The sequence below is a fragment of the Desmodus rotundus genome, chromosome 11 (assembly GCF_022682495.2).
Source record: "Desmodus rotundus isolate HL8 chromosome 11, HLdesRot8A.1, whole genome shotgun sequence".
Lineage (NCBI taxonomy): Eukaryota > Metazoa > Chordata > Mammalia > Chiroptera > Phyllostomidae > Desmodus > Desmodus rotundus.
Window position 1 is genome coordinate 56,031,903 of NC_071397.1, and position 14,849 is coordinate 56,046,751.

Consider the following 14,849-nt stretch of genomic DNA (forward strand, 5'->3'; position numbering starts at 1 on the left):
CATGGCACTATATTAATCATTTACTTGTTTGTCAAAATCACATACTATAAATAGCCCCAAAGTATAAATCACCCTTGTTTTTTCATTTTTATTACCCAAGCTTTTAATTGTATTTGATGTCAATAACATCATAATAACATTAAGTATTGTTGAATGAGTGAATCAAATTATAGAGTGCCTAGAGACAAATAATAAAGTTTTGGAAAATACATGTTCATGTGGCAAAAGAGATATTCAAGAGACCTATGAATGGGCAAGCAAAAGCATTTTCTCATGCTTTAAAAAATAATTAGTTAAATCAATATATTTTCAAAATATGAAATACTCATGTTAATTAAGGTATTTAAGAGATGGGATTTCCACAGGTTAGGCATCTAAGGTACAGTGTAAAATATGAATGTGAAAATCAATGTTATTTTTTCCTCAAAGACCTCGACTCCTGCCAATCCGCTAAATGAATGACGTCCACAACGTCCTGTCTTCCACACAGCCCTGCTCAGCTCTTGGAGTCTTGCCTGTGGCTTCTTTCTTCATAGAGGAAATCCATCTCATTATTTGGTCTTCCTCTTTTTCTGCTGCCTTCATTTTTTCTCAATATTTTTAACTTTTCCAAAGAACTCTGCCTTCTTGTGTGACCCAAGTGGGACACCTTCATTTCTATCATTTTTCGTTCCCGGGATGTTTCAGGATTCATATGATATAAGACCCGCTTGTCCATCTTTCTGGTAGTGCAGGGGGTCTGCAGAGCTCTCCTCCAATACTGTTTTTCAAAGGAATCATTTTTCTCTAATCAGCCTTCTTCACTGTCTAACTTTCACATACGTGTGTATAGTAATTGGAAATATGAGAGTGTGGATGAGCTTAGCCTTTGTTTCTAATGATACATCTTTGCCCTTGGAGACCTCTCCTAATTCTTTCATTGCTGCCCTTCCAAGATAAGTAGAATCTTTAACAATTTCAATTTGTTCACTGTCTACATTGAAGTCATATACTTTTTATGTAGTCATGATTTTTGTCTTCTTCATGTTCAAATTCAGTCCTGCTTTAGCACTTTCTCCTTTTAATTTTAACAGGGTTCATTCCAAATCATTGCTGCTTTCTGCCAATAAGATGGCAGTATCTGTATATCTTAAGCTATTGATATTTCTTCCACCAATCTTCATTCCTCCTTCCTCTGAGTCTAGCCTAATTTTTTTACTTTTTATTTAATCTTTATTGTATTTTTTCCACTACCCTTTAGTCCCTTTACAACCCCCACCTGCAGTCACCACACTTTTGCCCATGTCCATGAGTCCTTTTTTCTGTTTTGCTCAGTCACTCCACCCCTTAAACTCCCTGCCAACTGTTACCCTGCTCTCCATCTAGGAGTCCGTGCCCATATTCCTCGTTAGTTCAGCTTTCTTCTTTATATCATTAAATGGGTGCTGGATTTTATAGCCTAGTTTTTTTATATTACATGTTTTGTGCACAGATTAAACAAATAGGGAAATAAAATATACCCTTGTCTGATACCTCTGCCTGATCTAAATTGAAATTGTCAGTTACTAATGTACTTGAGATTGTTAATTTCTCTACTTAATAATTATGACGTTTTAAAATCTTTAGTTCATATGTTTATTTATCTAATTTGATCCTTATGGTTCTTTGAGGTAGACTATTCCCCTACTTATTTTAAGAGGAAGAAGTGAAGTTATGAAAGATAATTTCACATAGTGACCGATAAGTTACAAAGCTAAAGCTGTAAATCCTGTTTGGTTTCTATGCAAATTTTACTTTCTCACATTCCTGTGGGAAATTACTATTACAGTTTTTTATACAGACTAAGTAAAATATAAAAAGCTAAATACACAATAAGAACATAAAAAGTAATAAAGTCTACATAATAATATGATATGCTTCATATCTACCATTTCCTCAGAAATGGCTATATTAACTTCCATACTATTTTCAAATCATGCTTAAATTATATATTTACTATAATTTATTTTTTTTGTTTGGGTATAAAGTCTTCAGTTTTCAATGTTTACAGGCATTTGGAATTAGTATTTACGTGAACATTTTAACTCATGATCCAAATTGGGATGTTTGTTTTTGGTTTGTATACTCCATTCATGGTTTGTTACTAACATAATAATCGCTTTTAATTTATCAAATTGAAGAAAGTAAATATAAACAATATTGATGATTATAAATTTTTAAATGCACAAAGCCCATTTGAGTTCCAAATATCAAAATAATTGGAGACCAGGTGGAAGTGCAAAGAATACTTCTCCTTGATATTGACTCTTCCCTGGATCAATAACAGTTCCAAATGTAGCACAAAGCAGGCGAGATTTAACAGGACCTAAATTATTAAGGCTAGTACGTTGTTGCTAGAGAGTTCATTAACAATCCCATCAATACAGCGTGGTTCATGGACGTTAGTAAGAGCTTCATGGAACATTTTAAAAGAGAATGAGGTATCTCAATGGACTGATCTTAGTGGAAAAATTTTAATTAGGTAAGAATAATTACATTAGTTAAATGAAACTTTTAATTGAAAACCTGTTGGCATTTTCTGACCTGCTTCACAGCCAGCTGTCCCTTAATCATTTATATTTAAAAAGTGAAGTTTCTCTGCATGGTGTTTAAGAAACATCTAAGCATCTTGAATTTGTATATAAATGTTTAAAAGAGTTTAGAAAGTGTGTCAGTAAAAGCGAATAGGACTTTCTGTTTGGAAATGGTACATTTTAAAGATATATGTAGGAAAGGAAGAAAATTATATAGAAAATACTTAGGGCAAATACATATAATTCTTGGAAAGAATACAAAATAATCATCTCCTAAAGCTTTCACAAATGCAATATTAAAACTTCATGGAGTGAATTTTTTACCTTATAAAGCTTTAAAAGCTTATAGTGAAATAATGCTGTTTGTAAACTTGTCTTGTTGAGTGTTGTTAAGAAAAGTGACATCCAGCAAGAGTTCTTGAAAGTCCAAAGTTATGTAATATAAACATACAGAACCAATGAAACTTCTTACTGTCAAAATTAGCATTGGCTGCATTTTGGAGTATATTTTGCTGTTTGTTGTTCAAAATAGGTTAACTGCCACTGTATTTTGGTAAGTTTTAGCTTCAGCCAGGGAGCATATTCTTGAAGAGACATAGACATGTATTCAAATCCACAGATTCTAAGGAACACTACACAAATGGATCCATAAATAACCATTAATTACTCATGGCATTAATCAGGCATTAGTCCTGGACCCAGCCCTTTCTTTGATGACCCCAGCAACGCTGTCGCCCAGTGCTGTCTCCTTCACTTGAATTTTCTTTCTAACTCATCAATTTGACTGTGAGGCTTAACCAATTCTATTATTTTCTCTTCTCCTTTTCAAATCTTCCTTTTAAGCTTTTATCCCCTTTAGCCCTCGTGGATACTGAATCCCATACAAATAGCTACAAAACTTCACACTCCTTTTACAGATCATCCATCATGCAGTTTCTGGAGTCTCCTTTTATTCAACTAAATGGCAACATAGGAATCTCTCTGATTAGTTCAAAATGTGAAGTACAGGTATATCCCTGTTCTGACAGTGCAAGACAATAGAAAGAAAGATAAATACTAAGATATTGGTGAATGACTTTGGATAAGAAAGAAAAAAGATTTTAGTTTTCCTCTGCAGAGTATTAGGAGGCTGAGGTGGGTTTATTATGGGTGAGAAATTTAACAATGAATTTAAAACAATGAAAATATAATAAAAGTATTCACAGGTTTTTAGTGGACTAGGCAGGAGTTGCATAGAGTATTAACACAGCAATGCTTGAACAAAGTGACTTTTGATTTCTATAACATTAATTTGCATGGAATGTTGATACAAGTGTTTATTATAAAGAATACAAAAAATGAAGGATTATGGGGTATAGATAGAAAGTAAAGCTTATGATTGTATTACAAACACCAAAATAAAATTGGAATGAAACGTGAGTTTTCTAGACTACAATTGTAAGCCAAAAGACACTTAAAATCCGCTTGGTTCTAGCCCTTCCTCTTACACATAAAGAAAGGAAGACTTGAAAAAATATTAGGTAGTTTTGCCCAGGTTCACATGACTGCTGTGCAATTCTCTGTCCTACAGCAGCTCTTTGGTGACAAATGCATGACACTGTAATATTTTTGTTGCGTATATTTATTCTTTAATCCTAAACATGTGACCTAACACTTGTGTATTTAGTAATTTTTTTTGAGCTCCGAATTGTGGTGTTGTTTACATACCACATTTGTACACGTCAGATTGTTGTTGTGTGATAATTTCTCCCTGCTCCTCTCCTTCCGGAACTTGATCTGCTTCTTTGAACAGCATGAGGCCTGTTCCTTCATTTAGGCTAACAGTGGGTGCAGAAAGGTTGAAACATACTTTCTAAACCGGTTCCTTGTTTTGGATAGTATCCACGTTCAAGAGATTGCTGATCTTTTGGTGATCATCATCATCATCATCATCTAACACCTGCCTATGTACCATGTGCCAGGGATTGTGCAAACTGCTTTAATGTATTATCTCATGCAGTCTGTGCAGTCCTCGCAGCTGCTGGTAAAGAACTCCGTTTCAGAGAAGCACAAAGAGCCAGCAACAGAGAAAGCATAATGGCAGCTGCAGTGTAACTGGGAGAATTGTCTCTGACAATTGGCTCCCGACTGGGTCTGAGGGCATTTCTTCATCAGTCCCTCTGTTCTGTTAGCACCTGCTCTGTGCCGGGCAGAGTGCTGGTGCAGTGTGCCAGCTGAATGAGTGAGCACCAGCCTGCCTGCCTTCCATGCATGGCCCTCACTCTTGCTCAGAGGGGTGGATAATTCTCCACCCCATTGAGGCTTGTGCTGACTACACAAGGAAGCTTCAGAAGTCAGAATCTACCTCTTTTCCCCACCACCCTTAATATCTGCAACTACTAATTGAAGGACCAATGTTTGAAATTGTTTTTCTTCTGGAATTATCTGCTTTTTAAGGGTGGTTTTCCAATAAGTCACTGATATAGAAGATCATCATTTTGTATTTCTAATTATAAGATAAGGAAACAAAGCAAGAGGGGATTTAAATTTTTTGATGATCTATTTTAGATAAAAGATGAAGTCAATGAAAGAGCCAGATTTCATAAACTGAAATTCCATTTATCAGACTCTTTTGCTCTTTGTGCTATGCACAATACTTCAGATGGGAATTCAGAAATGAGCAAAATTTGAGACAGGAGCTCCAGAATGGATCTGCCACCTGCCAGCCAGCATTCAGATCTCAAAGGGGACCTGCCTGTGCTTATTTAATGGAAAGATAAATGTGTTCTCAGAACTGTTACTATAAATTCATTTAGAAATGGGACAGAGGCTGTACTCACATTCCTCCCAGGTCTGAATTGCTGGCAGATTTGGTTCACTGTACCTCTGGGAGGTAATACATTCTAACTGGATGGCGAAGTGTGACTGGTGTTCAGAACTTTATAGTGCCCATTTCTTTTACAGTTTAAATGAACTTTTTGACTTCATTCATCAATTTACTGAAAAATGTTTTTATACAGTTATGATTGGTAAGACAATGTATGGAATACTGTGTGGGGTACTACAAAGACAGGTATGCTATTATCTGAAAGATGCTAGAGATCTAGAAGGGAAGATAAAAAGTGAGGAAGCATAAATAATTGTATTAAAAGTAGAATGTACAATGAATAAAGAAGATACAGATCAGTGATGCTTAAATTGGCATGCTTCTAGAATATAATAAAAATCTATGAATCACCCTCTCAGAAAAATGCACAATTACATTTTTGATAGCTGTATTGGAGTAAAATTGACATACTATAAGCTTCTTAAATTTAAATTGTACAATTTTATAAGTTCTGACATACATATGCACAAATATAACCATAACTACAATCAAGATATGAACCTCTATCACAACACCCGCCAGAGTGACTGCATACAAATGCAAATTATCGCAGACAACATGTGAGTGTTTGGAGCCCAGGGTAAGAGCCCTAATATACACAAAGTGCTTTCGGAGAATGACATTGTCACAAATGTAACTGCTTGTCATAATAGAGAAAATAAGTTGAAGAGGCTATGTTTTAAGTTCTCCCAGTCAAAATTCAGTAGAAGTCCCAAAAGCCATGCTGCCTGTGAGACATACCATTCCAAAGGAATGTCCCATCATTGGAAAGAAATACAGATAATTTCGATAGCTCTTTGCTGAGAGAAGATGTTAGTCCACCTGAGAGATTTTATGTTCCGGCGTTCCCTTCTATGACTGCATGTAGTTCAGAATTGTGCATTTCTAACCATTTGCTTCATACAGATATAGCCGTTTTAATTTTTTATAATTCCTAGAACATCTATCTCAGAAGCTTACAAAGAAGAAGTTTAGTAATCATGATTACAGTGATCAGAAGCAGAAATAACATATGCATTCAATGTGTGCATAGTTGGTAATTACTGCTTAGTTCTAGATTCTTCTTTAATTGAAACCTAAGTACATAGAAATATTTTAACTATTCACAGCATCCATTATTATTCCTGTTTTACATATTGAGAAATGTTTCAATTATGCATACAAAATCAAAAATATTTAACAATAGTAATTTTTATCATTTGAAACCACTGAAAGCATCTGTTTTCTCTGATTCTTCAATTATTTAAAAGGTACAGTGGACTTTTTCAGAGCATAAAGGAAATCTAAGCATATTTCACTGTTCTTTCCATACTTTCAAGTCTCATCAGACAAGAGGTTACCTGAGGGAGATGAAATGGCACTCGGTGACCAAACCGACTTCTGTGGCAGTAGCTCAGCTGTAGATAATAGCTTCTGTTACTCTTCCACCTGCAATCCTGTTACATGCTCTGTGCTAACAGTAGTTAACAAGGTGAAAGATAAACCCAGCAATAAGTTAGTGGGATGGTTAATGCATAATGAAACTGTAGGCAAAGGTACTTTTCATCATCTTTTAAGTCACCATTTAGAAAGATCAGTACAAATTTACCGAAATGTGTAGGACTGTATCGTACAATTTTAAAGGTTTGCAAAACTAGTGTTTGGCTGATGGACATTCTTTGTAGGTTAACTAACTTATTTTAGAAAGAAAAATAAAGTTCCAGCTCCAATCTAGTCTGAGATAGGCTCTCAAGGGGGCTCCAACCACCACCAATGGCTGCTTGACCCAGCTGCGGAGCACGGGGCTCTGCGCTGGGCTGTCTCTGCCTATCTAGTCACACTTTCTCCTGGGCTGTATTCCCAGGGCGCACAGATAGTCTAGCTTTCCAATAAGTGAAACCTATTTATATATAAATGAGTAATTATACTTGAAAGAGAGAAAATAGGACAGATTGTTTTGTCTTCACTGCTGATTTTTTTCCCTCTGCTTAGCTTTTGTCTTTGTAGTTTAGGATGTGAATGACTACAACTTTATCTCACCCCCTCACATGAATTTTAATAGCCAAATTGTACACATTTTTCATGTTAATTTAATTGGCTAAATTACAATTATGTTTAACCTTGAAACTTGCCTTAGAGGTAGCTATGATGTATAGTGGAAAATATCTGACTTGGGAGCCAAATGAACTTTTACTTGAATATCAGCTCAGAGACATACTCTCTGTGGGACCTGGGAACATAATTGACTGGTATTCAGCAGAGCCTCCAGAAATATGAGAAATGCTGCCATTAGTTTTTCCTCCTTTACTTTTCACAGTTTCAGTGGGAATGTGGCTTAGGGAGGTAGTCAGTTGTGATAGTAGGGACTGTGGTTTTAAGGATTAGGCCTTGTCTGAGTCTTGTTTCTGAGTCTTATTCCTGCCAGATTCTTGTTGTGATAGTTTGTATGGTAGTTAAGAGCTAAGCTTTGCTTGAGTCTTGTTTTCTGCATCTTGTTTCTCAAGGTGATAAGACCTTGAGAGAATTGCTTTAACCTTGCTACCTTCCTAAGATATACAGTCTTTGTGAAAGTGCATGCAAAGAAAATAACATGGTTGTGCAGCTAAAGTAAGCACGCAGCGTAACTTCGTAGTCGTATAAAAATGACGACACAGTACTTAACCAGTATGTCTCTTTTTCTCCCCTTCTGTTCTACCCCTTACTTCCTTTTTCCTATTTCCCACTGAGAGAACAGTCAAGGCAAGGGATTACAGAATCAGTGAGGGTTTGAAAGACTGAGCAACATCAGCTCAATCAATCTTTGTAATTTAGAGCTGGGAGTAAGAGAGGCCCTTTAAGCCTGACCTTGAAAGATACTCTGCCTTCTGAAAATCTTCTGAGCAGCGGCTAAGTAGAGGAAATCTACTCCTCTCATGAATTTGTTCCCCGTTGACATTACTGACTTCCTAGCTAACCTGTTATTGATCCAATCCCATACATTGATGCACTTCATTTTTTGTGTGAATTTATTTTTATCAATTTTCCACAACCTATACATTTCCTTACTTTGCAGTACATTTTCATTATAGGAATATTGATTGCTTATCAAAAATTATACAGATTGGTGCATTTAAGTACTTATTGGTATTTCTTACATTTTGTAACTTCAAAGTAACTTGACCTATTTTGCTTCATTTAATGTAGAGCACTGAGCAAAAAAACTAGAGGGAAAGATATGAACTCTGGATAGATTGTCTGGTTTCAAATCCAGACTCCCATCTGTAAGATATGATGTTAGGCCAGTCACTTAACAGTTCTCTGCCTCAATTTCCTGTTGGATATAAATTTAATGGACTTTCAATTGGAGGATGATTATGACAAGTAAAGGAAATGATTTAAGGAGAATGCCTCACATATAGTAAATACTCAACAAATGTTAACTAATATTATCACTAATATAAGACACATTTTTAAGCATATGCATTTTTGTGAAAATATGATAAACATTTTTGAATAACTAGTTTCTCATAACTTTTCAAAGTGGAAGAATTTGCATATGTATAGTTTTGCAAAGAAGAAAGTAAAGATAAGTCTGACAGGATATCAAATTTAAATGTAAAATAAAACCATATTATCACATAAAACAATTACTCTAAAGTAGGCTGAAAAAAGCCCCTTAAACTGATGAAAATACATACAGAACAGTTTCAGAAGCTCTATGTTTTGCTTTATCATAAATCAACAATTTTTAAAGTTGGAATTCAATAAATAATTTAACCAATAACTTTTTAACTATTTCAAATATTTTCTCAGTACTTAACTTACACAGAGTAGGGCAAAAGTAGGTTTACAGTTGTCAGCATGCAAAATAGTTTATTCTTGTATTATTATTTGTTAATTATTGTATTATTTTTCATATAAACCACTGTAAACCTACTTTTACCCTACCCTGTAGATATACAGTATTAGTAAATACTATATATTAATAAATATAATATCCCTGTTATAATTAAAATCACACTTCTCAGTTTTATTATCAACTATTATGTCCTCTGATTTTGAAGCTAAAACTATGTCCCCAAAACAATATTTCAAACCCTGAATTAGGCTAATTTTTTCCTATCATCCTCATTTTAGATAAGTTATAAGTCAGTAAATCATGACAGGATAGTGGGAATGTCATAGTTTTTGTTCTTTCAGTTATTTTGTAGAAATAGACAAAAGTTTCCATCCTGGGAATAATTATATTGGGGTAACCTTCCATCTTTAAAAAGCTGTAAAAAACTAAGAAAAGGACAAATTAATATTCTAATCATTTTTAATTCCAAGAGTAATCATTGGTATCATTTTATTGTATTTTCTTCCCTTTGATTTCTTTTTCTGGTGGTGGTGGTTGTTCATAGGACATGCAGTAAGGTAGTTAAGAGCACGAGCCAAGAACATGAAGATCCTTTGATCTGGGCCTCACTCACTTCTTAACCATGTGACTTTCGTTAGTTACTTAACCTCTCTCAACCTTGTTTTTGTCATTTGTAAAATAGGAACATCAGTAGTGTTCATTATTAAATCATTATGTGAGAGTTAAGTAAGTTAAATAACCCATGTCAAGTATTTATAGAGATGTATATAAAGGTTAATGCTGGAAATACAGTTCTGTATAATCTATTTTTACACTTAGCATATAACATGCAATGTTCAATCTATTATTTATCAAAACATGATTTTTAATGGTTATAAACATTTTATTGTGATATATATTTTTTTAAATTTTGAACAGCAGGTCTCCACTTTTATTTATTTTTAAAAATAAAAAATGTATGTATGCAGCCTTTGTTCTTATGTCTGATTTTCTTAAGGCAATTACTGGGTTAAAAGACATGGGTCTTTTTAAAGTCCCTTGTGGTGCAAATTGCAAAATGGCCTTAATTTTTCATTTAGTTTGAAAGTGTTCATTTTTCTATACTTTTAAACAATGATTTTTTAAACAAATATTTTATTTTGAAATCAAATGTGTCTTTCATATCTTAGTAACTATTTTTATGACCACCTGTGTGATATATGAAATACATCTTCTGAATATTAACTCAGGCCGAAGACAAATATCAGTCTCAGCCTCAGGCTCCTGATGCACGCCTGTATCCTTCTCTTTGTTTATTCTAGTTTTCACTGTGTAGCCATCAGAGTACGTGAAAGTCGTCAGCTGATATTTACAAAGTGAAGTTTATGAATCTGAGCTATACTCCCCAAAGATTTATGAACTATAAAATTGCATTATTAGGGTGTTCTGCTGTTGCATTGTGCTCTTTAGCTGTCTTCCATTTTATGTGGTAGAGCTCCTTAGGATCCATTTGCATAAAAGCTACTGTGTGTACTCATTCTGTATTGTGTCGTGGCAAGCGCTATCATCTACAGGGTTCCTATTCATTTTGGAATTCATTTCACAGCTCACTAATTGTGTGAATGAGAAGAGGAAATATACGCTTTTATTCCCAGGCATGCCAAGCAGATGGCCCAAAGTTCATTGCTACCCACACTGTCAGCGTGGTCCTCTTCTGTAGGTAGTGAACCTGGCATGGATCTGTCAAACAGAATGTGAGGGTCCATTTCCCACAGCACTGACAGTCACTGAGCCTGTGGTTTGTTATGATTTATAAACATTTTAGTTTTTTATCATCAACCTCTGAAGTGGTCAGTCATTTGAGCAGGTGCAAATGTGGTAGAATTCGTATTATTATTCATTTTATGTGAGGAGCCAAAATGAACTTCATTCATATGGAAATTTTGGAAAAGAAAACAGTAGAGAGGACTAAGCATAGTTTCTTGAAAAGGGATTAATACATGTATTGAGATTCAAAACTGTAGCATCATTTCTGAGATTGAACCTTTTGAAAAAGTGAATTAAAGAAAAGATAATGGTTTATTTTTTACATTTTTAGGTGAATCTCCTATGCAATCTCTTTTTTTCTTCCTATACAAGGAAATCATTTACTTATTTATTTTTATATACAATATATAACTTATGTAGCCATTAGAAATGCTAGCAATTGCATTCCATACATGTGTGTTTCTGTGGTGAGAGAATAAGACAGATACAGAGGTAGTAACAACAATGAAACAATGAACGTCTTCACACATTTCTTACTTCAACAGAGATACTAGAACAACAGGAAATTGGTTATTCAGGGAAGGTAGGTTAGTCAAATATTCTGATGGAACCAAGGAAAAAATTTGATCATAATATCCTAAGAGAACCAAAGCACGTGGAGATGTATTTCTGTATTGTGGGTGTACATTTCTCTCATCCCGTCATTGTCTTCAATTCCGAACCATCACCACGGGTTTCACATATTTCACAGACTCCGTGTTTCTTTCTTTCTTGACTTTCAGACTGATGCTGCTCTGATGTATGACGCTGTGCATGTGGTGTCTGTGGGCGTTCAGCAGTTTCCCCAGATGACCGTCAGTTCCTTACAGTGTAACCGGCACAAACCCTGGCGCTTTGGGACCCGCTTCATGAGCCTAATTAAGGAGGTATGTCAGGAGATATGCATCTCCCCTGTCTCTTTTGTCCTCAAGCTGAATGCATTGAGATTAGTGCAATTTTCTTAACAGGTGACCCTTTATCTTTTATCTTTTAAATTAAACTTTCTCTCTTCCCCATACAAGCAAATTAACACTGTTACTTAATCCTCAAAAGAAGGAAGGAAAATTGCATGATAAATAAATCAGCATACTTCAAAGTATCTATAAATGTGTAAACAGATGAACATCTGTGACCTTTGGTTTATGACATTGATAGTTTGACATTCCTGACTTTGTATGTGTGTTAATTTTCACTTATGTGATGTGGAGATACAGTGTGTAAAAGAATGCTTGTTTATATTTTAGGCAATAAAACATATAATGAATTTTAACACACATGCTATTTATACTACATTAAATTACACCCAGGTTGTAAATCTTAAAGAATTGTCTTTTAGATCTGTGCTTCTTAGACATGATATCTTGTTATTTTAATTATATTAACACTTAACATAAACATATGGGTTTATAAAAGTGCAAAGTTTACTTCATATTACCTCATAATACAACCATTCTTATGGCCATGTAATATTTTATCTGTTAAAGTCATAGACTATGTACATACTGAGAAAGAAAAGGGGAAATTTCTTAAAAATCACACACACACACACACACACTCCTATTCTTCCTATCACAACAGAAATTCCTTTATCAGTTTAGGATACTTTTCATTTGATTAAAAAAGGACTATTTATATGAAAACTTATGAAAATTTAATCCTTGCTATGGAAAATCACAAGTATTATTGTCATATAAAGTTTTTCATTAATGGCTTACAAGAAATCATCAGTTCATCTTATAATAAATTATTCATCTTGGAACTAAAAGCACAAATAGGATTATAATAAGAATCTCTTGCTCTTTGGAAAAAAAAATATGTGAATTTTTCTTGTCTAATTCTTATAAAACTCTCAGATAGGTGAAATGATTCTGCCTGAAGGATATACATTTCATTCATTGTTCCACATTATACGTTTACTTCTGATTTAAAACAGCATCAGAGAGCTGCAAACATCACGCGCAGGTTGGCTAGCTGAAGAACTGCTTTTTCTGAATGCAGCGCTCGAGTACTGAGGCGTGTGTCCAACCGCCCTGTAAAAGCAGTTGCACGAACCTCACTGTTATATTTCGTGTAGGGTGTGATTGAGGGTCTTGTCCACTAAATCATAGTGTCCTTCTTTTGAGGACAAAAAGGTGACCTTTCTTGTAGGCCTCAGTATCAGGAAAAGCTGAGCTTCTCCTGGGTAGTTGGTATGTCTTACATTATGGACTCTGTGTATTTTTTCATCATATTTTCTTTATTTTGGTTGTTAGGAAGTTTAGGATTGAATCTGTGATTGAATTTATTAGTACTACAGTTTCACCTGATGTGAATTTTCTGATGCTGTCTCCATCCCACATTTGTTTTTCTGTCTGACACTTCTACTCCTGTACTTTTGATTACATTGCCTATTTTTATAGTAGCATGGATTTGCGTTAATTCCCTGAAATTATTTTATTTGTAAGAAGTTGGTTTAAAAGTAATTTTTCTTCCTTGTTGGAGACCAGTTAATACATGTTTAAGCTCATTGACAACATGTCGCGGTGTGCATAGAGACACGCGTTATATTTTCTTCTATTTCATTTGTAATTTATTAGCCTAAAACTGTTTTAGAATATGTGCCCATATGTACCCAAGAAATACCTGAAACATTAGAAATATAGTAATGATGACATCTATTTTTAGTCTTTATTCTTTAAAACTTTATAGTTGTGAGTATATGATACATTACTTAAATTTTTCATATATAAATGTTTTTCAAGTGATTCCCAAATGATAAATAATGGAAAACATCAATTTTTGGCAATATAGCAGGCAGAATGGGAAACCTTCATATATATATATTTAAAGCCTAATTATTAACTCACTTTTGAAGGGGTGAACACCTTAAGTAGATTATTACATATACTTCCTTCTACATGATGAACTCCTACTACAGGAACTCTAACATTATGTGAAGTAATTTTGATACATTTCTCCCTGTCTCACTTAGGAGATACTAATCAGTTGACTATTCTGAGGGGAACTTGTATAACCAAAGCATTACAACATAGGTTTTCCTAGATTCTGTTTCTTTCACACTAATAAAATAGGTTTATTTTCACATCAGTATGAATTTAAGAGTGGTATTTTATAAAAATAATTCTATTTATAATCTCCAGTGAGATAGGTACTATTTCCTCTATCATAACTTACTAAATTATTTTCACTTTGCTAAAGGAGATTTGCTATTTTAAAATTCTATAGCAATGTATGCTTATGAGAAGTAATAAAAATGTTTTCCTTTTTTTTTGTGGAAAAGTGTTTTCTCTTCTTTTTCTTTCCTTATGTACTAATCAAGTTTTTCTTTCCCATAGGCACATTGGGAAGGTCTCACAGGCAGAATAACTTTCAACAAAACCAATGGCTTACGAACAGATTTTGATTTGGACGTGATCAGCCTCAAGGAAGAAGGGCTGGAAAAGGTACTTTAGGCACTCAGATCATTTACTTTTCATTGTTAAATGAAACACACATGCATACAGATGTGGGAAATAGAGTTAAAAGGCTAGATTTGAGCCATACAGTAAACATCATGTGGATATGTTTGCAATGAATTAGTATAAATGAGAGTTTAAAGACAGAATAGCCTGAAGGCCAATGGGTTGCTTGGGGAGATGTTGTTGTTTGGAATAACTTTAGCATAGAGCCATGAATTTAAAACTATTCTGAGAGTGGAATACTATTCTGAGAAATGAATAAATAGTGACAGAACACATTAACTGAACCTCTAGCAATCTTGTTAATTCAAAGAATAGTAGGGCATTGGGACTATGTTTTTAAAAACTAATGGAGAAGCCAGTAGAAAAAG

The 14,849-nt window shown here is 34.3% G+C and overlaps 1 protein-coding gene across 4 annotated transcripts in view; it reads left to right on the forward strand.

The window, feature by feature from the left end:
• Nucleotides 1-14,849, forward strand: part of GRIK2 (glutamate ionotropic receptor kainate type subunit 2) — a 598,702-nt gene that overhangs the window by 364,157 nt on the left and 219,696 nt on the right. For all 4 annotated transcript variants that reach the window (XM_024551764.4, XM_053914034.2, XM_024551766.4 and 1 more), the window contains exons 7-8: nt 11,764-11,907; nt 14,356-14,463. In XM_024551764.4, the coding sequence (XP_024407532.1) occupies nt 11,764-11,907; nt 14,356-14,463 (252 nt within the window). The remainder of the gene's footprint in view (nt 1-11,763; nt 11,908-14,355; nt 14,464-14,849) is intronic.